Below are 26,797 nucleotides of genomic sequence, written 5' to 3'. Positions count from 1 at the left end.
CTTAAAGACATATATAATGGGAATTATTGCTGAGTTTTTGGAGATAGAGCCTGATGAATCTAGCCATCTTTATGATCATATATACAGGGTCAATTCATTGTATGCCAAGAAAAACAAACTACCAATAATAAAATTTATTTCAAGAGACATGGTGGGAAAGATCTTAAGAAAACAATTTGAAAACACACTGGAAATTGATGGAAGCAGAGTAAGAATCATGAAAGAGCTGCCACGAAAGGGTATAAATGACAGAAGATTGTACAAAAAACTAACTGATAAGCTGCGGGATAATGAAATGAGAAAGAGATGTATACTACCTGAAGGTCTAAGTTTTGAACATGGTGGAAGGAGGATTACAATTACAAATGTACAGGAATTGAGGAGATTTTTTGAAGAAAATGAGGGATTTGGGGATACAGAATAAAAGAAGAATCGTTATGGATTTCAAATTAATATCTTGGAATGTAAATGGACTAAATTCACCGCAAAATAGAAAGGCTACATTTCATTGGATCAAGAAACAAAAATGTAGTATAATTTGTTTACAAGAAGTACATAATTAATAAATTGCCGCCCTGAGCCACTAGCCGCCCTGAGCCACTTGTGGGAAGGGCGGGATACAAATCCTAAATAAATAAAATAAACATATTAAACAATTGGATTATAAATTTTTATGGAATAAACAACTGGGTAAGGAATTTTTTTCCTTGGCTAAGGAGAAAAAAAGGGGAGTGATTTTTTATGTTAAACAGGAACTGGATCCAAAATTGATTTTTAAGGACAATGAAGGAAGATACCTAGCTGTGGAAGTGACGATGAATGATAAAAGGACGTTGTTGTTGGGATTGTATGCCCCAAATGGGGTGAAAGACTCCTTCTTTAAAGACATTGTGCAACAATTAGACCAAGTGACTTATGAACAAATAATGGTAATGGGAGACTTCAATGGAACAATTTTTAATGATTAGGACAGATCAGGTAAAAGAAATAAGGAGGGGAAATTACCAGTCATTTTTTAATTTAGTGAAACAAGAAAATTTGGAAGATATATGGAGGAAATTTAATCTAAAGTGTGTGATTACACATTTTTTTCAGCTAGGCATAACTCTTTCTCAAGAATTGATATATTATGGACTACAAAAGATCTTGGACTTATGACGAAAAAAATAGAGATTCTTCCTAAAGTTTGGGCTGATCACAATCCATTGATGTGGTCGGCAAAAAGTGTGAAAAAGACTAGGAGATGGAGAATAAATGAAGATTTGCTACAGAAAACTGAGATAGTGGTGTCTCTAGAAAAGGAAACTAAAGCTTTCTTCCAAATAAATGAAAAGGAGGACATTCAATTTCAAACTGTGTGGGATGCATACAAAGCAGTAATGAGAGGTATTTTAATTACAATGAATAATAAAGATAAGAGAGTCAAAGAGAAACAAATGCTGGACATTCAAAAAGGGATTGGAAAAAAAAGAAAAAGAACTTTAAAAAAGACCAGGAAAAAAGAAAATAATAAGGGAAATTACAATATTGCAGAATCAACTGAGACATTTGTTAAATAAAGAGGTAGAATGGAATCTTAAGAGATTGCAACAGAAATCTTTTGAAGGAGCAAATAAGCCTGGAAAATACCTGGCTTGGCAAATGAAAAAAAAAAGGAAAATAAATTTGTGAACAAAATTGTATTGGAAGGTAAAGAAATTGTTGACCAAGCAGGAATTAAAAGGGAATTTTATAAACATTATACTAAGTTATTTCAAGCTCAAAAGGTGAAGAAAAGGAAAATAGATACATATTTACAGAAAATTCAAGAAAATCCCTTAACAGAAAATATGGAAAAGGTATTAAATGAACCAATTGAAAAAAATGAAGTCAAAACAGCTATAAATTCAATGAAAATGGGAAAGGCACCGGGTTCAGATGGTTTTACAGCAAAATTCTATAAAGTCCTCGTAGAGACGTTAGTACCGAAACTTCAGAAGCTGATGAATATTATAAGGATTGACGGGACAATGCCAAATACATGGAAGTAAGCAACAATTTTGTTGATACCAAAAGAAGATAGAGATACAACAAATGTAAAAAATTACAGACCAATTTCATTACTTAAGAATGCCTACAAAATATATGCTAGGCTACTAGCAGAACGACTCAAAAAGCATTTGAATAATTTTATTCAAGAGGAACAAGCAGGATTTCTTCCCAGGAAAAAATTAGAAATAATATCAGAACTGTTATAGATATTTTTAAATATTATGAGAAGCAACCTGAAAAAGAAGTGGCACCATTTTTTGCAGATGCAGAGAAGGCCTTTGACAATGTGAATTGGGATTTTATGTTTGCAGTGATGGAGAAATTAGGACTAGGAGAAGGTTTTATAAGGATGGTTAAGGTGATATATACTGAGCAGCAAGCAAGACTCTATATAAATGCAGATTTGACGGAGAAAATGATAATTGGTAAAGGAACAAGTCAAGGCTGCCCTCTATCTCCATTAATATTTATAATGACATTAGAGATTTTGCTTAGGCAAATACGATAAAGAAATAGAGGGGCTGAAATTGAAAGGTCTTTCTTATAAATACAGAGTGTTTGCTGATGATGTAATGTTTATCAATGAAAATCCCTTATATGTGACACCATTGCTTCTTCGTAAAATACAAGAGTATGGAGAATTGGCAGGAATTTATATAAATAAAGAAAAATCAAAAAATTTGTGTAAAAATATGAAAAAGAGTCAACAGGAAGAACTGCAAAGTGCAACAGAGTGTGAGGTCACTTCAAAAGTAAATTACTTAGGTGTGGAAGTTACCATGAAAAATATAGACTTGTATAAAAATAATTATGAAAAGCTTTAACAGAAAATTGATGAAGATTTGATAAAATGGAATAAATTGAGCTTGTCCAGGCTGGCAGAATTGCTGCAATTAAAATGAATGTTCTACCAAGAATTATGTTCCTATTTCAAACAATTCCAGTTGTGAAGGACAATAAACAATTTAGTAAATGGCAAAGAAAAGTTTCAGAATTTGTATGGCCTGGGAGAAAACCAAGGATCAAAATGAAAATCTTAACTGATGCAAAAGAAAGGGGAGGTTTCCAGTTACCGGATCTAAAATTGTATCATGATGCAGTGTGTTTGGTATGGATTAAAGAATGGATGACGTTATTAAATAAGAAATTGTTGGTTTTAGAAGGTCATGGAAAAATTTTTGGTTGGCATGCATATATGTTTTATGGGAAAAATAAGATGGATCTTTTTTTCTCACACCATTATATAAGAAGAAATCTGGTAAGTACATGGTTAAAATATAAAAAAAATATGGTGATGAGAGAAAGCTGCTATGGATTGTGCCAATTGAAGTAATAAAATTATCCTCAGAAATGGATGAAGGGATGTGGTTAATCAACTATTAAAGTATAATAGTATAATCAACTATTAAAGATACAGGGAGGAAAGGTGGAACTAAAATCAGCTGAAGAATCACAGTACAAATATAATTGGTTTCAACTGCAACAAATTAAGAGTTTGGTGGATTGAATTAGAAAGAATGCTGTTGGGCGATAATGAGAAGTTGATTTCAAGGACTTATAAATTACTATTGAAGTGGTCTACAAAAGATGAAGTAGTTAAATCTCAAATGATAAAATGGGCTATCAATTTTAAAAAAGAAATACAAATGGAATCTTGGGAGTATCTATGGAAGAACTCTATGAAGATATTAACATGTTACAATATTAAACAATTTTTTTTAAAAAAATGCTGTATAGATGGTACATGACACCTAAGAAACTGGCAAAAATGAACAATCAGGTGTCAGACAGATGTTGGAAATGTAAAAAACATGAAGGATCTTTCTACCATATGTGGTAGACTTGTGAAAAAGCAAAACAATTTTGGCAAATGATTCAAAAAGAAATGTCAAAAATTTTAGGTTATGACATTAAGAGGTCTCCAGACTCTTTTTTGTTGGTTTTCCAATTGGAAAGTTTTCCGAAACAAGATAGAACGATGGTGTGGTGTCTGCTTTCAGCTGCAAGGACATTATATCAGGACATCTCAAAGAGGCCTGAGAGGAGCAGAACAGAGCAGAGCAGCTCTGAAAGGCTGAGACAGCTGGAGAAGTTGCTAAGAATTTCTGTGTTTTGAAAGACTTCATTCTGAGGCTTGGGTGACTGCTGAAAAGGCTGAGTTGTGATAGCTGGGGAACTGCTGTATGTTTGGGTGAGTGGGCTAAAGGTGAAAGTGATTGATTGATTGAGAGTAATTGTTGATGATTGCTTAGGAGTGGTCTACTCCACCCTGTGCATACATGTGTCATACATGTGACAGTGCAAAACACATGTGTCATACATGTGACAGTGCAAAACACTGGAAAGCCCCCACCCCCCTGCTGGCATTCTACCTTCATGATATATATATATATATATATATATATATATATATATATATATATATATATATCATGAAGGTAGAATGCCAGCAGGGGGGTGGGGGCTTTCCAGTGTTTTGCACTGTCACATGTATGACTATCTGCCCACAGGACAAAAGTCTTGGGTGTGTGCTTGATGCAAGGAGCTCCTGGTCCTCAGGGAACGGGTTCGTGCCCTTGAGGCCGAGGTGACTGCCCTGGAAAAGCAGAGACAGTCAGTTAGGCAATTGGGGAAGACTCTCGGGGGCGTATTAGATGAGCCCCACTCTGAATGTGGCAGCCCCGTTGCTTCCAGAGAGCGCGAGGGTCGAGAGGGAACAGGGCACCTTGCTGAGGACAAGGGGAATGCGCCCTCAAAAGGGACCTCTTCTTTGGTTGGTGAGCAGGTATCCTTTCGCGCCAAGGAACCATCCCTGGGCAGGGGGAGAAGGGGGGTCTTGGTAGTTGGTGATTCGATCCTTAGGCAAGTAGACAGCTGGGTGGCAAAACCGCGTATTGACCTTATGGTGACTTGCCTGCCTGGTGCGAAGGTAGCGGACATTACACGTATAGTAGATAGGCTGATAGACAGTGCTGGGGAGGAGCCTGTGGTCGTGGTGCATGTTGGCACCAACGATGTGGGGAAATGCAGTCGTGAGGTCCTGGAGGAGAAATTTAGGCTGCTAGGTGGGAGACTTAAGGCCAGGACCTCCAAGGTGGCCTTCTCGGAAGTGCTACCTGTTCCACGTGCAGGGCAGGAGAGACAGGCGCAAATTAGAAGTCTCAATGTGTGGATGAGACGATGGTGTAAGGAGGAAGGGTTTAAGTTTGTTAGGCACTGGGATGCTTTCTGGAACAAGCGGGAGCTGTACAAAAGAGACGGTCTCCACTTGTCTCCGGATGGAACCAGGCTGCTGGCGCTTAAAATCAAAAAGGTGGCAGAGCAGTTTTTAAACTAAATCTTGGGGGAAAGCCGACAGGAGATGGAATGTCTCTGGTTCGGGAGGACTCGTCTCAAAGAGATGAAGGGTTGGCTTCTATTTTTCTACCGAGTAACGGATCAGAGTTGTCCACTGTGATGGTGACAAACAGTATGGACTGTCTGCCAGAGTCTCGAGGCGGCAGGACAGAGGTGGTGGGCCTAGCTTGCCTGGGAAATTATAAATGTTTGTATGCAAATGCTAGAAGTGTCCGAAGTAAAATTGGTGAATTGGAATGTTTAGTGTTGGGAGAAAACATAGACATTGTGGGAATTTCAGAAACTTGGTGGAATGAGGAGAATCAGTGGGACACGGTGATTCCTGGATATAAGTTATATCGGAAGGATAGGGAGGGAAGGGTTGGAGGTGGGGTGGCTCTGTATGTCAGAGAGGATATACAGTCCAGTAAGACTGAGGTCAGAGAATTAGATTCCCTTTTAGAAATGCTTTGGGTTGAAATAGAGGGCCCAAAAGGAAATTTAACTATGGGAGTTTGTTATCGCCCACCAAATCAAAAGAGAGAGGACGATTATAATATGATGGAAGGATTAAAGATAGCGGCTAAACGTAAAAACTGTGTCGTAATAGGTGATTTTAACTACCCGCAGATTGATTGGGTCAATATGTGTTCTGGTCGAGAGAAAGAGATTGAGTTTCTTGATGCTCTCAATGACTGTGCTATGGAGCAGATGGTCTCAGAACCTACCAGAGGTGGGGCGATCCTGGATCTGGTCCTAAGTAATGCCCAAGACTTGGTGAGAGACGTAAAAGTGATTGCGCCGCTTGGGAACAGTGACCATAATGTTATTGATTTCACCGTTTGTATAAATAGGGAGTTGCCCAAAAAGACCGCCACAACCACATTTAACTTTAAAAGGGGTAAATTCTCTGAGATGAGGAGGCATGTGAGGAGGGAACTGAAAGGTAAGGTAAATACGGTCAAAACCCTTGGGGAAGCTTGGAGACTATTTAAAACTATAATCCTAGAAGCTCAGATAAAATACATACCACAAGTTAGGAAAGGCACAAACAGGTATAAGAAGAGGCCAGCGTGGTTAACAAACAAAGTAATGGAAGCTGTAAAAGGTAAGAAGGACTCCTTTAAGCGGTGGAAAACCAGTCCAAGTGAGATTATTAAAAGGGAACACAGGCAGAGGCAAATCAAATGCAAGACTGTGATCAGGCAGGCAAAAAGGGACTATGAGGAGCATATTGCAAAAAACATAAAGACCAACAATAAAAATTTCTTCAAATATATTAGAAGTAGGAAACCAGCCAGGGAAGCAGTGGGGCCCTTGGATGACCATGGGGTAAAAGGATTACTGAAGGAGGATGGGGAAATGGCTGAGAAGCTGAATGCATTTTTTGCCTCTGTCTTCACCGTGGAAGATGAGAAGTGTTTGCCCGCCCCAGAACCACTAATATTGGAAGGGGTGTTGAAAGACCTGAGTCAGATTGAGGTGACAAAAGAGGAGGTCCTACAACTAATAGACAAATTAAAAATTAATAAGTCACCGGGTCCAGATGGCATACATCCGAGAGTTCTGAAAGAACTCAAAGTTGAACTTGTGGATCTTCTAACAAAAATCTGTAATCTTTCATTGAAATCTGCCTCTGTTCCTGAGGACTGGAAGGTAGCAAATGTCACCCCCATCTTTAAAAAGGGTTCCAGAGGGGATCCAGGAAATTACAGGCCAGTCAGTCTGACTTCAATACCGGGAAAGTTGGTAGAAAGCATTATCAAGGACAGAATGAGTAGGCACATTGATGAACACGGGTTATTGAGGAAGACTCAGCATGGGTTCTGTAAGGGAAGATCTTGCCTCACTAACCTGTTACATTTCTTTGAGGGGGTAAACAAACTTGTGGACTGTAATGTACTAGGAGACGAGACGTGGTGAAGGTATAAGCTTTATTAGCGGGTACATTACGGAACTGCTACACGCGGCCGGGTCCGCTATATATATACATGCATCCCGGACATTCCCCCTACTGGCCAGCCCAATCCTGGCCGGTTAAACTTCCCGCCCTTGGTCTGGATTGGCGGTGGCTTTTCCCGCGCTGCGCGAGGCGACCCGAGGCCGGCTCGGGTCGCGCGGCGCGGGCGCAGAGTCCAATACTCTACACTCCTCCCCTCCTAGTTTAAACCACATAGTCCTGTAGGTACGCTGGTGCCTTCCGTTCCCGTGTTGATCTCCTCGGGGTTGCTGTCGGTGCGGCGCCCGATCCCGTTGTAGGTGGCGCCGTCTCTGGTTGTGGACGGTCCGGGTCTGGTACTGGCTCCGGTTCTGGTCTCGCGGCGCTTGGTGCGTCATACGTGGGTAGCTCCTGTATTGGCGGGGCCCCTTCCGGAGGTTCCGTTGCTGGCGGTTCCCCGCTCTCTGCCCCCTCCGCCTCCTCGGGTAGGGTGCGGCGGCGCAGCTGGTCTATGTGTCGCCTCAGCACCTGGCCCCCTGCGGTGGTTACTTCGTATGACCGTGAGCCTGTCACCCTCAGGACCCTCCCCGCTACCCACTCGGGGCCGCCTGCGAAGTTTCTTGCGTATACCGGGTCGCCCGGGAAGAACCCCCTCACTGCCTCCCGGACCTCGGGGGACCCACGGACATCTGGCGCCCGGTCCGGGTGTAGCCTATCCAGACGGGTGGTCAGTTTCCTCCCCATGAGCAGTTCTGCGGGGCTGAAACCTGTTAGAGGGTTTGGGGTGATCCTGTTGTGAAACAGGAATGCTGCGAGGCGGTGGTCCCAATCCCCTTGTACGATGCGCCCGAGGGCCTCCTTGGTGGTCCGCACCATCCGCTCCGCCTGGCCGTTGGTGGCTGGATGGAAGGGGGCGGACCTTATGTGCCTTATAAGGTACCTCTCGGTGAACTCCCGGAATTCCCGGGAGGTGAATGCAGTGCCGTTGTCCGTCACCAGGGTGTCTGGGATCCCGTGTGTGCAGAGGACCCTTCTGAGTGCCCGGACTGCTGCTGCGGTGGAGGTCGAGGCCACCGGGATCACCTCCAACCATTTTGTATATGCGTCTACCAATATAAAGAAGATCTGGCCCTGATGCGGCCCAGCGAAATCCAAATGGAGGCGGGACCATGGCCGCCCGTTCGACTCCCACCTGTGGACCGGGGCGGACGGCGGATTGGGCCTGGACTCCTGGCAGGGTTGGCACCTTCTTACCCACCCCTCTATTTCCTCATCCATGCCCGGCCACCACACGTAACTCCGGGCCAGGGCTTTCATTCTCACGATGCCCGGGTGGGTCTCGTGGAGGTCCTCCAATACCTGTCTGCGCAAGGGGGGGGGCACCACCACCCTGCTACCCCAGAGTATGCACCCCTTGTGTGTCGATAGCTCATCCTTCCTGGACGCGAACGGCCTGAATGCTACTTCCACCTTGCCTGTTGGCCACCCCCTCCCCACCCAGTCCCTGACCCGCGCGAGGATGCGGTCTCTGCCTGTTGCCCGAGCCACTTCGTCCGCGTGCAGTGGTCGCTCGGGGAGAGACTCTATGAGCATTACCCCGTGTGCCGGGGCGGGATCTGGGTCTGTTGCGGGTAGCGGTAGGCGGCTGAGGGCATCTGCGTGTCCCATTGCTTTACCAGGGCGGTGTATCAGCGCGTACGTGTAAGAATTCAGGAACTGGTTCCACCTTAAAACCCTCTGAGACAGAATTTGGGGGGTCTGCCGATCGGGGGCTAGGAGGCCGAGGAGCGGCTTGTGGTCCGTGGCGATGGTGAAGCGCCTACCGTAGAGGTAGTCGTTAAACTTGTGCACCCCCGCCACGATCGCCAGGGCCTCCTTATCAATCTGGGCGTAGTTTCTCTCGGCTGGGGACAGAGTTCTGGAATAGTATGCGATCGGCACCTCCCTCCCGTCCGGAAGTTGGTGCCCCAGGACTGCTCCCACCCCGTAGGGGGAGGCGTCGCAAGCCAGGATCAGGGGTAGGTTTTCATCGTAGTGATGAAGTACCGCGTTTGAGACCAGGAGGTCTTTTACTGCCTGGAACGCGGCGGCTTGGCGTTTCCCCCAGACCCACGGGGCTTGTTTATCTAACAAACGGTGCAACGGTTCCGCCACAGCGGCTTTGTGGGGTAGGAACGAGTGATAAAAGTTCAACAATCCTAAAAAACTCTGTAGTTCTGCCTTGCACGTGGGGGCAGGGGCCTGAACTATGGCTCTGGTCTTGTCCCCCGTCGGGTGAATTCCAGCCGCGTCCACGGCGAACCCCAGGAACTCCACTCGCGGAACACCCAACAAGCATTTCTCCTTCTTAACTTTCAGCCCCGCCGCTTGGAACCGTCTGAGGACCTCCCGCAGGCGGCAGCTGAACTCTCCTTCGGTGGGGGCGGCGATTAAAACGTCATCGAAGAAGGGCTGGACTCTGGGGATCCCTTTGAGGAGAGAGTCCATTATGCTCTGGAATATCCCCGGAGCCACGCTTACCCCGAACTGTAACCGTTTAACCCTGAACGCCCCCCTGTGGGTCACGATCGTCTGTGCCTCTGCCGTCTTAGCGTCGACCAGCAGTTGCTGGTATGCTTGTGCCAGGTCCAGCTTCCCAAAAACCCTTGCCCCGGCTAGCGCTGCTAGGACATGGCTGACCACCGGAACTGGGTAGGGGTTGTCTTGTAATGCTTTGTTAATCGTGCACTTGTAGTCAGCGCAGATTCTCACCTCCCCGTTGGGTTTGACTGGCGTTACTATGGGGGTCTCCCATTCGGCGTACGTTACAGGTTCTAGGACGCCCTGGGCTGTGAGGCGGTCCAGTTCTGCCTCTATTTTGGGCTTTAGGGCGAACGGGACGCGCCTCGCTTTGAGCCTTATGGGCCTGACCATTGGGTCGATCGGTAGGGTGATGGGTGGACCCTTGTAGCTCCCCAGGGACCCGTCGAAGACCTCTGGGAACTCCTGGCAGACCCCGTCGAAATTGCTGGTCTGTATGTGGTCCACCCCCACCAGCTGGATCCCCAGTGGTTGGAACCAAGCCAACCCCAGGAGAGTGGTCAGTTGGCGCTTGACGACTAAGATGTCTAGGGGGCCCTTAAAACTCCCTCTTTCTACATGCACCCGGGCCCACCCCACTATGTGTACTGGGTTCTTCTGAAAATCCCTCAGTACGAAGTCCGCTGGCCTTATTTGGCGGCGGCGGCGGGGACATAGTCTCTTGAGGGTTTCCTCCGAAATGATAGAGATGGAGGAACCCGAGTCTACTTCCATGATGCAGGGGGCGCCCTCAATTAGGACCGACATTTTGACCTTGTCCGGGGCTGATAGGGGCAAGTTCAATACCTGCAGACTGGTGGAGGCCGTCGTGTGGGCATCCATGGAGTCGTGATGCGCTGCTGGTTGACGGCGGCTGTTCTTGGCCCGGCAAGCCCGGGCGATGTGGCCTGTCTTCCCGCAGCTGCGGCAGTCCAGGTTGCGGTGGGCTGAAGTTGAATCCAACGAAGACAGAGGTCCTGTGCTTGGGTCGCGGTGCCTTGGGAGGGGAAATCCCCTTGCCAGTCCTTGACGGTGTGCAGCTTAAAGCGGCACACAGGGTCAAGAGCTTGGGGGTTCTTCTGGAGCCTTCATTATCAATGGAGGCACAGATAGCGGCCGCTGCCAAGTCCGCGTTCTTTCATCTTCGTCGGGCGAGGCAGTTGGCCCCCTTCCTGGAGCGCCGTGACCTAGCAACAGTGATCCATGCTACGGTCACCTCGAGACTGGACTACTGCAACGCCCTCTACATGGGGCTGCCCTTGTGCCGAATTCGGCGGCTGCAGCTGGTGCAGAACGCGGCGGCTAGGCTGTTGTTGGGGCTCCCAAGGTGGGAGCACATACAGCCAGGGCTGCGCGGACTGCACTGGTTGCCAGTGGCATACCGAGTTCGCTACAAGGTGCTGGTTATTACCTTTAAAGCCCTATATGGCCGGGGACCTACCTACCTAAGGGACCGTCTCTCCCCATATGAGCCCCAGAGGGCACTGAGGTCATCTGGGAAAAACCAACTGAATATCCCTGGGCCAAGGGAGGCCAGACTGAAAGCCACCCGGGATCGGGCCTTCTCTATTACTGCTCCACTACTGTGGAACCAACTTCCTGAGGAGGTGAGGGCCATACGATGTTTAGAGGGATTCCGTAGGGCCTGCAAGACCCACCTTTTCAGGATGGCCTTCAACTAGCGAAAATTAGTGGAAAACTGTGACAAAACTAGATATGCTGCTAGAAATGCTTTTACTCTTGAAATGTTTTTACTGCTGAAATTTATTGAAATCTGTTATAACGCCATATTATTATGTGAATTTTAATATTTTGTAATTGTTTTAACCGTGTTTTATAATTGCAACTGATGTAATGTGTGTTTTATGCTGTGAGCCGCCCTGAGCCTGCTTCGGCGGGGAGGGCGGGATAGAAATAAAAAATTATTATTATTATTATTATTATTATTATTATTATTATTATTATTATTATTATTATTATTATTATTATTATTATTATTATTATTATATTATTACGGGCAGTCCCTCCGCTCGTGGGGGTCGCCGCAGCTGGCGCACCTGGAGCCGGTGGTGGCGGTGGCCCTCTCCGTCGCTCGTTGTCTCCCGGGGGCCCGCGTGTCTGTTCTTAGAGGCCGCCGGAGCTGGAACGCTTCTTCCTCCGCTCGGTCCTCCGGCGCCGTTTCTCCTTGGTGGACTGCCTCTCCCCGTGGCTGGCCGTACGCCTTGGTGGCCCTCTCGAACGCCGTCGCCTCGTTGAAGGCTTGTTGTAGGGTGAGCTCCTCCTTTGCGAAGAGCTTTTGCTGCAGCCTTTCGTCGCGGAGGCCCCAGACGAAACGGTCCCTCAGGGCCTCATCCCTTTTGTCGAAACTGCAGTTCCCGGCGATCTGCCGAAGGGCCGCCAGATAGACCGCCGCTGTCTCCCCCGACTTTTGGTCCCTCTTGTGGAAGAGGAATCGGCGGGCGACGATGGACGGTTGGGGCGAAAAGTGGCCCGTGAGGAGTCTTACGACCTCCCCGTAGGTCCTCTCGGTCAGCTTAGCTGGAGCGGAGAGGCCTCGAGCGATCTCGAAAGTTTCTTCCCCACAGACGCTCAACAGGACGTCTCTCCTCCTGTCGTCGTCGGTGATCATGTTCGCCCTCAGGTAGCACTCGACCCGTTCCGTGTAGGTCTCCCATCTCTCGGGGTGCTCCGGGTTGAATTCAGCAAGATGGCCCGTCGTTACGCTAGAGTTCGCCATGGTGGCGGCGGGCTATGCGATCCTGCGGTCTCACGCCTTCCTCGTCTCCGGCCAGGTCAGGTTCCCCTCGGGGCGGCCTGCCCTAGCTAGATCCCACCTTCGTCGCCAGTGTAATGTACTAGGAGACGAGACGTGGTGAAGGTATAAGCTTTATTAGCGGGTACATTACGGAACTGCTACACGCGGCCGGGTCCGCTATATATATACATGCATCCCGGACATTCCCCCTACTGGCCAGCCCAATCCTGGCCGGTTAAACTTCCCGCCCTTGGTCTGGATTGGCGGTGGCTTTTCCCGCGCTGCGCGAGGCGACCCGAGGCCGGCTCGGGTCGCGCGGCGCGGGCGCAGAGTCCAATACTGTACATGGACAAAGGAGACCCGATAGATGTTGTTTACCTTGACTTCCAGAAAGCTTTTGATAAAGTTCCTCATCAAAGGCTCCTTAGAAAGCTTGAGAGTCATGGAGTAAAAGGACAGGTCCTCTTGTGGATCAAAAACTGGCTGAGTAATAGGAAGCAGAGAGTGAGTATAAATGGGCAGTCTTCGCAGTGGGGTGCCGCAGGGCTCGGTACTGGGTCCCATGCTCTTTAACTTGTTCATAAATGATTTAGAGTTGGGAGTGAGCAGTGAAGTGGCCAAATTTGCGGATGACACTAATTTGTTCAGGGTGGTGAGAACCAGAGAGGATTGTGAGGAACTCCAAAGGGATCTGTTGAGGCTGGGTGAGTGGGCGTCAACGTGGCAGATGCGGTTCAATGTGGCCAAGTGCAAAGTAATGCACATTGGGGCCAAGAATCCCAGCTACAAATACAAGTTGATGGGGTGTGAACTGGCAGAGACTGACCAAGAGAGAGATCTTGGGGTCGTGGTAGATAATTCACTGAAAATGTCAAGACAGTGTGCGTTTGCAATAAAAAAGGCTAATGCCATGCTGGGAATTATTAGGAAGGGAATTGAAAACAAATCAGCCAGTATCATAATGCCCCTGTATAAATCGATGGTGCGGTCTCATTTGGAGTACTGTGTGCAGTTCTTGTCGCCGCACCTCAAAAAGGATATTATAGCATTGGAGAAAGTTCAGAAAAGGGCAACTAGAATGATTAAAGGGCTGGAACACCTTCCCTATGAAGAAAGGTTGAAACGCTTGGGGCTCTTTAGCTTGGAGAAACGTCGACTGAGGGGTGACATGATAGAGGTTTACAAGATAATGCATGGGATGGAGAAAGTAGAGAAAGAAGTACTTTTCTCCCTTTCTCACAATACGAGAACTCGTGGGCATTCGATGAAATTGCTGAGCAGACAGGTTAAAACGGATAAAAGGAAGTACTTCTTCACCCAAAGGGTGATTAACATGTGGAATTCACTGCCACAGGAGGTGGTGGCGGCCATAAGCATGGCCACCTTCAAGAGGGGGTTAGATAAAAATATGGAGCAGAGGTCCATCAGTGGCTATTAGCCACAGTGTGTATGTGTGTGTGTGTGTGTGTGTGTGTGTATATATATATATTTGGCCGCTGTGTGACACAGAATGTTGGACTGGATGGGCCATTGGCCTGATCTAACATGGCTTCTCTTATGTTCTTATATGCGCAGTTATGGAAGCAAGATAAAATACCAGAAAAATGTGATTGGATTTTAAAAGTTATGTCATGGAGTGAAATGGACAAACTTACAAGAATCTTAAAAGACTATGACTTGGAGAAGTTCAGAAAGGAATGGGAGAAATTTCAAAATTATGTTGAAAAACAATGGAAAGTAAAGGGACATTTCGTGATTTTTGATAATAGCTGAAGTGTGGTGGAATAATGGACTAAAGTTTATAATTTTTTCTTTCTTTGAGTTCAAGGTGAAAGGAGAAAAATGAAGATGTACTTACAGAGTTAACTGTTCTTATTTTCTTGTTTCTATTTCTTCTTTATTGTTATAAAGTTTAAAGTGGAAATTCTTGATTTGTTAAGTTACCTTGTTTTTTTTTGGTTTTTTTTACAATTTTAAGTAAACGCCGGTGGGGGTCAAGAAAAGGGGTGGTGAGGAGAAGGGGGGGAAAGTGCGATGTATTGTTTTCAGTTTGTATTATTTTTTTAATTTTTCTTAAAGTATACTATAACAATATATTGCAAATTAATAAAATTGTTTTAAACTCAAGATTTGATGAGATCAGGCTTGCCTGGCCATCCGGATCAGAGTATATGATTCACAAATGGATACAAAATGCTGTAGAAAACTGCCATCCTTCCATTGCTTTACGCAGAGTCAGAGCAGCAATAGATAAAAACTGGGTTAAAATTAAAAAAAAACCCAAATTTTAATAATAACAATGAAATATGTTCACCAGCAGGCAGCACAATCCACTTGTTGCAGAATTTTGGGTTGGGTCTCTTATGAAATGGGCACTAAGCTCTGCAAACACCTTAAGCCTCTATTTTGGGCTGTAGTTATGAACTTGACCACCAGAGTTCTAAGTTAGTCAGCACCATCATGCATTCATATTACTAACAGGGCAGCAGAATAGGAAAAAAAATAGGGTAAAGTTGAGTCTTCTGAGGACAGGAATCTCCTTATATGGTATGGCAGGAAGCAGCCATGTATAAGACCCAGAAAGTAGGTGAAAGGGAGAGGGCAATCGGGGGTCTGATTGTTTATTTGGCAAGTATTATTGTTTATATTAAATCGCAGCTGCAGTTTTTGGAATGCATAAACATCTGATACTATCTGATAAGAGAGATGGTGAGCCTTTATAAACCCTGCACTTTTGAGCAGAAGCAGCTGACTGTATGAGAGGCAGGGATCTCTTTGTCAGTCGAGCTAGGAAATTTGACAGGAGTTGTGCACAAACAGAATTTGCTAGCATAACTATAATTAGGAACCCCAATATTGTATGTAAGAGACAAAGTGGGACTCCCTGGTGCCTCCAGGGAAAAAAAACAAAACCGTCAGTCTGGAATATCCTTTTAATTACTTTATTGATCAACAAAGGGAGCTGTAGTAAAGTAACCTCCCTGTGCATAACAAAGGAATGCATTTTATCACCTACCCCGGCTGCTTAGCCCTCCTCCTTTCCCCATTGGCTAAGGTACTTAGAGGTAACAGCCTTTCTGACCGCCTCCTAGAGGATTTCTGTGGCTTATAAATGATTTGAAGCCCTGATCCTGCTCAGAACTGCAGCACAGGGCTCCTGTCTCCCCACATGCCATTTGTCCAGCATGTGGCTGAAGGGCCATGTGGTTCTTTGACATCCCATCTATGAATCTTCTGAACACCATCCTCCCAATGTGGTTTCTTCCCCATGTTCTAGAAGTGGGAAAGGTGATTGTCTAGTACAGTGTTCCTCAAAGTGTGTGCCGCGGCACACTGGTGTACCGTGGTTATTAGTTAGTGTGCTGCGGAAAAATGTCAAGTTTTGTCAGAAAGTTATGGTCTCTATTGTGCCTGCTAGGCTTGTCACCTCTTTTGGCTGCTCCTCCGCCTGTCGGTAGGGCGCTGCATCTCCAGGGCCCCCCCTTTCCAGGGGCGCCCCACCGGAGGACCGCCTGGTTGCCAGCCGCTCCCCCCCTGCTTCCCACTTGTTCTTTGTGCGTTGCCTTCGGCATGGATGCTCCTCTGTGGTGTCCGCAGCTGTTGGGCCTGCTCCTCCTTGGCTGCCCCCCCCACCAGAAGTCCCCAAGGTAGATCACTGTCTCCATGATGCGGAAGGTGGGGGAGGGGTCTATTCGCCGCTCCCCCGACGCGGGGGCCACTAGTTGTTCTGATTTGAATAGGGTTGACTCCTGTGCCCCTTTGGGGCTGTGGATCATCATGTGGGGTACCCCCCTGGCGAGCTCCACCGGCTCCCTCTGCTGTCTCCGCTCCTCTGCTCTCGATTGGAGTTTGTTTGGTGTGGTGCCACTCTCCTGGCGGGAGGTGCTGCCAAATGAGCCTTTTCAAGGCTTATGGCGGTGGGGCTCATTGGAAGCGAGGGGGGTCCCTGCTGTTGGGGGGGCTGGTAGATGGCTTTAAGCTGGTCTCTTAGGCACCAGTCCCATGTCTGTACGTCGAAGGGGACTGGTGCGGCGGCCCGCCGAAGCGGTCCATCAGCCTCTGATGGCTCTTGCTCGTGCTCCTCTGCTCCCTCCTTGGCTTCCATCCCTCCCCACCGGTCCTGCAGAGCGAGCAGGGAATGGCTACGCATTAGGGGTTGGGCAGGGGAGAAGCTGGACTCGTTGCCCCATCTCTGCCATTTCCCACCCCCCTCCCTTCCAAAGTGCACACAATGCCACCGCCGAGCCTGGAGCATGCATTCAAGAAGCTTCTTCCTCCAAACTGCAAAAGATCCCCCCGTCTCTCTCTCCCCCAGATGGTTGCCAAAGGGAGGCCAAACCGTCTGGGAATCTTTCAGCCCCCGGTTCGCTGGACCCAGAGAGGAGGGAGGGATGAGGATACTGCATGCGAAGTGTGAATGATGCCGCCGAGCGATGCCAGCAGCACAAGTGGGGGTGGTTTCTCTCTCCCCCCCCTTCCTTTGCTTCGTCAGTAACACTACGGCGCCGTCAACCGGTCACCTTTTGAGCAATTGTTATTTTGCAAACCCTGCAGTCGCCGGGGGGGAGAGGAGGAGGAGTTTGTAAAGGGGGGGAAGGAGGAATGCGTTTTGCAAATAGAGGGGGGGCAAAGAGAGTAAGCCAGGGATGAAAAATAAATGGGGAACGTGTTGCAAGGGTGGGGAGAGGTACCGTACGTAAAAAAGAAAAAACTGTGCCGAGGGAGCAGTTGAAGCTGAGCTGAACGGCAAGGTAGGAGGAGGGGGGCGTGGGCGGAGGCCTCGGCCAATTGGAGCCTGGCAGAGCGCGAGCGGGAAACGCTGTTGCAGTCTCTGTGGGCTTTTTTCCCTCTCCTCTCCCCTCCCCTCCTCGGACGAGCCCAACGTTCGGAGTGGCCCTGCCCCCTATTATTGTGACAGGGACTTTTGTGAACCACATTTCACAAAAAGTTCTTTTTGGTGAGTTGCCTGAGCTTCCCTGTTTTGCTAAAACAGAAAATACTGGATAGTCTCCTAGCCTAGCAGAGTTTGGGGGATAAATAAATGGAGGCTTGTAAAGTGTGTTCTGAAACTAGACCTCTGTTTTCATAGAGTTGTGCAGGCAGAGACAATTGCCCCTCACAGGCTGGTGTTAGGATCTAAAATCCTTCCCAGGTCACTGGGAAATGGCAATTGACCTAGGGTTGCCAATCCCCAGGTGGGGGCAGGGGATCCCCCAGTTTGGAGGCCCTCCCCCTGCTTTAGGGTTTTCAGAAAGCGGGGGGAGGGAAGGGAAATGTCTGCTGGGAACTCTATTATTCCCTATGGAGATTTATTCCCATAGAAAATCATGGAGAATTGATCCACAGGTATCTGGGGCTCTGGGGGGCTGTTCTTTGGGTTAGAGGCACCAAATTTTCAATATATCATCTAGTGCCTCTTCCCAAAATGCCCCCCAAGTTTCAAAAAGATTGGACCAGGGGGTCCCATTCTATGAGGCCCAAAAAAAGGTGCCCCTATCCTTCATGGGGCTAACAGGTAAAATTTCACTGCTGTCAGATGCTCAACAATCCCGTGAGGTATGCATGAACACATGAGAGCCTGTGTGTTGGACTGGATGGGCCATTGGCCTGATCCAACATGGCTTTTCTTATGTTCTTAAAATTCAGCTTCCTGCTCTATGAAACCTTTTAGAATGTCTGCTTTATGTAATCTTCTAGTCCCAAGTGACTTTCTAGTTCCTCAGATTACGTTAAAATCAATGCTTGTTGAAACTACAGAAATTTCCGAGTAAAACATTGAAGGCTCAAAGTGTAGAACAGTGACTAGTATAGCTCCATGATTAAAAAAAGCAGAATATTAGACCCCTTATTAAAAAAAAAACCTTTATCACTCATTAAATCTTGATTTACCCCATACATATGATGTTCCATTTTGAGCATTAAATATATAATAAAACACCTGCCATATTAAACTTTACTGTCAGTATTATCGTAATTATGATGTACAAAATCAGATCACTATTTGGTTCAGAATACAGTATTTTTTTTCCTGTTTTCCTCCTCTAAAAACTAGGTGCGTCTTGTGGTCAGGTGTGTCTGATGGAACGAAAAATACAGTAATTGATTACAAATAAATAGACCATAATACGTAATATAATGGATAAATTCATTAAACGTACCGTAAGTTTGTCAAGTGAATCTAATTATTCCCAAAAAGACGCAGAGTCAATGAAGAAAAAACCTAAGCTTGTTAATCGAAAATATGATGAGAGCTATGTAAGTTATGGCTTTATATATTGCGGAGACAAATCATGCCCAATCCCAAAATGTCTTGTTTGTGGAGAAACTTTGGGTTATAATTTGATGGTGCCCAGTAAACTTTTACGACATTTAACTACTAAACACCCATCGGTGGCTCAAAAAGACAAAGCCTTTTTTCAACGTTTGAAAGACCAGTCTAAGAAACAGGAAACTCTCATGAGTTTCTTTCAAAACATCAGACAAAGCGCAAAAAGCAAGCTACGTGATCGCTAATATGCTAGTTAAATCCAAGAAGCCTCATTCTCTCACTGAAACTTTAATTTTACCTGTCTGCAAAGAAGTTGTCAAGATTATGATTAGCCAAGAAGCCGCTAAGGAAATAAAAAAAAATACCTGCATCAGCAGATATGATCTCACGTCGCATTAATGATATTTCTTGCGACATTGAATCAACGTTAATTGAAAAATTAAGGCTTAGTGGAGTTTTTGCGCTACAAGTCTACTGATATCAGTGGTCATGCACATCTCATCTCAAATGTGAGGTACACTGACGAATATGAAATAAAAGAGGACTTTTTATTTTGTCTGCCACTACCCGGTTCTACCACTGGAGAAGAAATATTCCAAGTAACAGACCAGTACTTCATTGAGCATAATTTGGAATGGCACAACTGCATAAGCATTTGCACAGACGGAGCAGCAGCTATGACAGGAAAAATTAAGGGATTTGTAACCAGGGCTTCTGAAAAAAATCCTAATATTAAAAATTTACATTGCTTTTTACACAGGGAAGCACTGATGACGAAATCTCTGCCTAAGGAATTGTTGTCTGTCTTACAAGAAGTTGTCAATTACATAAAGTCGCGACTTCTGAACTCTCGTCTGTTTAATGCAGTGTGTCAGGAAATGGGAGCAGATCATCAGTCACTTCTGTTTCATACAGAAGTACGATGGCTTTCTCGCGGAAAAGTGCTTTCTCGGATTTACGAACTAAAAAATGAAACTCAGACGTTTTTAGAGGCCCAGGGATCAGATTTTGCTTCTCTGTTTAAAAAAGAATGGGTAGCAAAACTTGCATATCTGATGGACATATTCGCTCATTTAAATGGGCTCAACAAAAAAATGTAAGGCAGGAATTCTAATATTTTAATGTCATCGGACAAGATTGAAAGTTTTCGCGCTAAGTTGGAGTTATGGATCAGCCACGCCACCAATGGTAGTAATGAAATGTTCCCAAATGTCATGGCTGCCGATTCAGAAAAAAAGGTGCAGGCTTTGATAGTGAAACACTTGGAGTTATTAGCAGAAAAAATGAATAGTTATTTTCCTAAGTGTGACCTGCAACCTATGGACTGGGTACGAAATCCATTCTCAGACAGCATTACCCTTGGACGCTTACTGATAAACGAGCAGGAAGAATTCATGGAGCTAAAAACAGATCGGACATTAAAACTAAAATTTTCCAAAATGCAGCTAGCATATTTTTGGCTGCATATAAAAAAAGAGTATCCACTGCTTTCAAAGCGTGCTATTGCAATTCTCTTACCATTCGCCACGACCTACTTATGCGAATTGGGGTTTTCAACTCTCACTACAATTAAATTTTAAAAAGGAGAACGCTTGAGGACGATCGACGAGGAGATGAGAGCAGCCTTATCAAAGATTGCTCCAAATTTTGATCGCCTATGCTCAGTTAAGCAGGCTCACATATCTCATTAAACATGTTTTGATATTATATTAATTTTTATAATAAATATGTATTAAATAAACATTGTTTTTTTTCTTTGGTGTACCTCTACAATTTCTTGATTTGGTAGGTGTACCTTGAACATAAAAAGTTTGCGGAACACTGGTCTAGTAGGACTTGTGGTTGACAGGTAGTTCATGCTTTGAAACAACTGATGCTGGAGAAACTGGAGTTGTATTACTATATATGTGTGTGTGTTCAGTGGGGTGGTGCACAGAGAGTCATGGGGCTTTTTTAGTTGATGATAATTGAGAATGTGGCTCTTGGTAATGAGTTGCAGAAGTGAGTTTGACTTTACTAAGAGCTGCATGTATTGATGGATTAATCAGTAGATTGTTTGTAAAATGTGGTTTTAATCCTGTTTTAATTGAGCCAACTTTGAAATTATTATAAATTTGATATTAATATGGCTGCTAGAAGTTTGATTAAAAATTATCACAACAGTTTTCTCTCCAACCAATTAGAAAATCATTACTCATAACTTAAACTGCATCAAGAATGGTATCTCAAAAATACTATTAAATTGTATGTAAGAGACAAAGTGGGACTCCCAGGTATTTTTAAGATACCTGCCGCCAACATGCTCACTCTTGCCACTGTCCAGGAAGACAGCAGGGAAAGGGCTGAGTGAGTGTGCCATGGCAAGGGATGGCCTGCTCTGAGGACCTCCAAGCACACACACTGCCCCACCACCCCTGCTCAGCCTTCCTGAGTCTGTACTGAAGGCTGAGTTGGGTGGTGGGGCAGCGTGTGCACTCGAAGGCACTTGGAGCCGGCCCTCCCTTGCCACCTAGGACACCAAAAACCCTGGCGTGGCCCTGGTTATTCATGAATTTTGGTTTATAATTCTGTTTGTGCTCATCCCTACACATCCAAATACTAGCCAGGCCTGATATTACTTAGCTTCTGAAATCTGACTAGATTGTCTAGCCTGAGCTATCCAGGTCAGGGTAATGATAGAATTACTCAACTAGTTTGCCGTGGCTCATTCAGACAGCTGGGCTAATTCTTCTGGAAAGTGCCTGGAGAAATTCTTGTCTTTAATTGAGAAATTCAGCCTTCATTTAAAATGGATGTATTCATCTGTTTAAGAAGGCCAGAGGATTTTGAAATGCAAGAAGTGCAGATCCCAGCAAAGGGAAGGCAACAACTTGGGTTGTCAGGCTGAGTTTGGGAACCGGTAAAATGGTTGGGAATTGGGGACAAGGTGTGTGTGTGTGTGTGTGTGATGTTGCCAATGTTGCTGACATTGCTATGTCTTTGGTTTTACCATAGAGTTTCCCATTACCTAAAGCTACACTATGTCACTGCCAGGTGACTTTTCCCAGAACTGATGTAGAGATTATGGCAATGTCATTGAAAAATATATATCTGTCTACTGTGGCGCAGAGTGGTAAAGCTGCAGTACTGCAGTCTGAGCTCCCTGCTCACGACCTGAGTTCGATACCAGTGGAAGCTGGTTTCAGGTAGCTGGCTCAGGTTGACTCAGCTTTCCATCCTTCCAAGGTCAGTAAAATGAGTACCCAGCTTGCTGGGGGGAAAGTGTAGATGACTGGGGAAGGCAATGGCAAACTGACAGAGTAGTAGTGGAAGTGTCCCTCAGGGCCACTCTGGTCAGACCAGTCTCAATTGTTGCTCTAATGAAGACACTCACAAAGACAGCCAGTTCAACAAAGTTGTATTAGGGTCAGGCAGATATCACAGTCAAGAATCGGTCCAATAATCATACACTTACAATCAGTCCAGCCAGGCAAAGGTACAGATACTCAGTCCAACAGAATAGTCAAGTCACAGTCCACAGTCCATCAGTATGCCACGCTCTATCCAGCTTTTCCTACTCCACACTGAACAGACATTAGGCTACTGTATTTGTATTCCCCTTAACCAATCCCATTTCTCATTGGTTAATGACATTCACATGCTAACACTTAAACACCTGTATGCAAGGGTTACACAATCTTTGGCAGTTCCATAAAAAGTCTGCAACCCCATAAAAAGTCTGCTATGAAAACATTGTGACAGCAACGTCACCCCAGAATCGGAAACAACGGGTGCTTGCATGGAGGACTACCTTTTTATTGCTTGGAGCAGCAGTAGTTAATGAGGCTTAATGACAGGAGGCCTCATGCCATAGTGGGAGACCTGGCAAGCCTAGGAACATTTAACACATTCATATATCTGCTTCCCACTATTCATACATTTCCTGTTGCTCAAAATACTGAGGAATGGTTTGCTATCCTGTGTGTAGTTTATCAGTTGTTACATGTAATCCATCATTGTATTATATCTCATGTCTATATTATAAGTTATGGCAGAGTATTGTCTGACCTCACGTATTGCGCTCCTCATTCTGGGCAGGGGAGGGGAGCAGGCAGCAGCTCTGCAGTATGGTTGGGCCAGCCAGCAGGACTTCCAAAGGGGGGAGGCACTGAACAACAAAATTCCACTCGCCAAAATCAGGCTGAGTAAAGTGCTACTGCTCTCTGCCAATGCACCCCTGTCATCCTGCCAGTCATTTTTCTTAAGTGTATGATTAAAAGCCTGCTCCCTTCATGCGCAATCTAGGAACTAGACCTTGATGCAAGGTAAAAACAGAAAGGAAGGGGGAGAGGAAAGGATGGCAGGCATCCCACAGGCCAAGAGTAGAACTGCAGCTTTCAAGTGGGAAGGGATTTCAGGTTAGGGTTGCCTGGTCCAGCTCCAGAAATATCTGGGAACTTTGGGGTCGGATCCTGGAGACTTTCCCATTCCATAAAATAAATAAATAAAAATACAGTAGTGCAGTTCCTTTGACTACAGTCTTCATTTCCTCATCCTCTTTTTTTGCCTTCATAGGGTTCCTGAGCAGCTGCACTTCCACTAAATGAAAGTGTAATTTGTCATATCCCCACAAGCAGGGGTCATTTAATAGAAAATAGGTGCTAGAGCTCATTAGCACAACTCATTTGCATATGCCACACACCCCTGACATAACCGGAAGGTGTACTAAATTATATCAGCTCAGCATCTACCTTAAAATGCTTCTTGAATTATAATTGTCATAATAAAACCATACTTTTTAAATTACTAATTCCTAAGTGGCATGATGAAGACTTCCGTCTGTCTGCTTTATATGTTTTGGTTATTTTCCCATTTTTAAGGGGGGAAATATTAGAAAATTTGTCAGATCTTAGAATTCAGCAAAAGTCTCAAAGGGGGTTTGAACAATGGAGCCCAGAAGCAAGTGGGGGGGGGGGGTTAAGAAAGAAGGAGCACAATAAAATTTAGAGGTTCCGGAGCTCCTACCCATTTTTAGTATAAACACCTGACTTCTGAAACAAATGCAAAAGAAACAGAGAGGCTGTGCTCTCTTCCTCTCTCACACACTCACCAGGAAGAACCATGTGGCTCTGCCTGCTCACCCCCCCCCCCCACATACAGCTTTCAGTCCTACTGAGATAATCAGTTTGAGATAATGTCCTGTTGAGATTTATAGGCACATTAGGGCTTTTGGGATGGGTTTTCTCTCCATTGACCAGCTAGCCAGTGGTGGGGAGGAGCCTGCATAACCAAGGGATCCCCCTCCCGGACCTGGAGGCTGGCAAGCCTATTTCAGGCCCAGCCAATGCTTCTGGATTTACGTATTAGCAAGAGGAAGGGGTACAACATTATTGTGTCCTATAAGCACTGTTTTAAACAGGACATATTCACAGCATTATAGCAGGCATTCTGTTATGTTATATTTAAATGTATAAGACCATATTAAATGAAAATAAAAAGCAACTTGCTTTTTTGCATTCCAAAGGTTGTGCTGCTGCATCAGGAGGAGCTGAAGATGAAGGGGAGGCAGAAGCTGGCTGGATTGAAGGTGCTGCCATCCTCCTCTCTGTTATTTGTGTGGTACTGGTCACTGCCTTTAATGACTGGAGCAAAGAGAAGCAATTTCGTGGACTTCAAAGTCGTATTGAGCAAGAACAGAAATTTACTGTGGTCCGGGGTGCACAAGTTATTCAGATCCCAGTAGCAGAGATAGTAGTTGGTGACATTGCACAGATCAAATATGGTAAGTTTCCTTGTTTGTCTATGTATGTTCTTGAAAATATGTCTCTGAGTCAACAGAACTGCTTTTTTGGCATATTGAATAATGCAACAGGGAATAACCATTATAGCAATGAAGAAGTGAGAATAGAATATGAAATAGTGAAGGACAACACGGAGAAAACCAATATATACCAGCTAATTTGTTATTTGTGATGGTATTCCAGTGATTCAATTCCACTGTGAAAAAAGATAAGTAGTGCTGACATAGGGAAGACAAGGAAAGGGCTACATTTTACTGTATCTCTGTTACGTATCTGTAGCTAACTCATAGACACCAGGAAATAGGCAACTGCCTTGCATTGTTAAAACTAGTACAACGAGTTTCACAAAGTTTGTAGGTGGTTGATTATTTGATGAGGACTCAATACACTTCAACAATTGGAGCAGCTTTCCCATTCATCTCAATAGGCAGAGGTGTTCCATACATTGTCACATTTCTTTGTTTACTTGGACTGACTTCCACCAGCAATGCCCCCATATTTGTGCATTTGATCTCACACTAATCTTGATCAGGGCATATGACCAGGGCTTTTTTTTCTGGAAGAAGAGGTGCCAGAGCTCTCAAGAGGGAAATAAAGGAGAAACACATGGGGTGCCCCTTATGAACTTTAAACATTTTTTGAGATTTTTTTTTCCCACAAAGAGGTTCTGGAACTCCATTCCACCGTGTTCCCCAAGATAGATATTCCTTAATATTCCTTAATAGAGCATTCCATTAAGGATATAGCTTGGAAAAAGCTCTGGCGAAACGAGGCGTAGAATCCCAGTTTGCATGTTAGCTGATGCTGAAACCAAGTTAAACTGAAGCCAAGCCTGGTAGACATTTTCTACTTTGGATTCCTCTACATTAAATTTTCCAGAACAGAAGATATCCATCTTAAAGAAAGGTTGATTTGGTACAACCGTGAAAGACTTACCTATGTGGAGACTGTTGTATTCTCTGTTTTGTTCTGTGCAATTGTGATTTAAGAACATAAGAGAAGCCATGTTGGATCAGGCCAATGACCCATCCAGTCCAACACTCTGTGTCACACAGTAGCCAAAAAAATTATATATATACACACTGTGGCTAATAGCCACTGATGGACCTCTGCTTCAAATTTTTATCTAACCCCCTCTTGAAGCTGGCTATGCTTTTAGCTGCCACCACCTCCTGTGGCAGTGAATTCCACATGTTAACCACCCTTTGGGTGAAGAAGTACTTCCTTTTATCCGTTTTAACCCGACTTCTCAGCAATTTCATCGAATGCCCATGAGTTCTTGTATTGTGACAAAGGGGGAAAAGTACTTCTTTCTCTACTTTCTCCATCCCATGCATAATCTTGTAAAGCTCTATCATGTCACCCCGCAGTCAACGTTTCTCCAAGCTAAAGAGCCCCAAGCGTTTTAACCTTTCTTCATAGGGAAAATGTTCCAATCTTTTAATCATTCTAGTTGCCCTTTTCTGGACTTTTTCCAAAGCTATATCCTTTTTGAGGTGCGGTGACCAGAATTGTACACAGTATCCCTGCGTACACAATTTTGTTGTATGTAATGCATATTCTGGATATTATTTTGTGAATAATTCTGTATAATTTGTATAATATAATGTGTTTACTTTGTAGTTGAGGCTTTGTTGACTTGGTAGCTGTTTGCTTTTTCTTTCAATCTGTGTTTTCTCATTTGGTTGCTTACCACCTGGAGGTTGGCACCCCTAATTCGAAACTGTAGCTAAAATTATTGAAACTGGCTCATGTGTCATCAGTATTGTAACAATAACATATTGATGAAATAGATTATTTTTTGGAGAAACTTAAACCTGGAATGCATGCATTTCATGTAGTGGAAAACCTCAGAAGGTTTTGTAATGAGTTACAAAAAATGGTGAAGCAAATAATCATAGTTTTCTAATTTACCAAGGGGTGGCTCACAGAAGATATTTTTCTCCATAGGAAAAGCTTTAATTTTCCTTAGATATATGTTTGCATGAAGAAATATAAGTCCAAGCTAGCAAATGATGGATATTGTTGGACCCAATTTAGGAATGCTGCTTTTGATCAAATGTGTGAAGTAGATTTAACTTTAGCATTAAATACTATAATATATTTTGAAATTTGTATGTTTGTGATTG

The 26,797-nt window shown here is 44.9% G+C and overlaps 1 protein-coding gene across 20 annotated transcripts in view; it reads left to right on the top strand.

Annotated features, from left to right (window-relative positions):
• Positions 1 to 26,797, top strand: part of ATP2B2 (ATPase plasma membrane Ca2+ transporting 2) — an 895,196-nt gene that overhangs the window by 675,354 nt on the left and 193,045 nt on the right. For all 20 annotated transcript variants that reach the window (XR_009555447.1, XM_060239903.1, XM_060239921.1 and 17 more), the window contains one exon: positions 24,392 to 24,649. Coding sequence is in view for 19 of the 20 variants with exons in the window: in XM_060239903.1 (XP_060095886.1) it covers positions 24,392 to 24,649 (258 nt within the window). In the remaining variant the exon portion in view is untranslated. The remainder of the gene's footprint in view (positions 1 to 24,391; positions 24,650 to 26,797) is intronic.

The sequence above is a fragment of the Heteronotia binoei genome, chromosome 5, assembly GCF_032191835.1.
Source record: "Heteronotia binoei isolate CCM8104 ecotype False Entrance Well chromosome 5, APGP_CSIRO_Hbin_v1, whole genome shotgun sequence".
Lineage (NCBI taxonomy): Eukaryota > Metazoa > Chordata > Lepidosauria > Squamata > Gekkonidae > Heteronotia > Heteronotia binoei.
The sequence above is the reverse complement of the archived record's forward strand: the minus strand, read 5'-3'. Positions and strand labels throughout refer to the sequence as shown.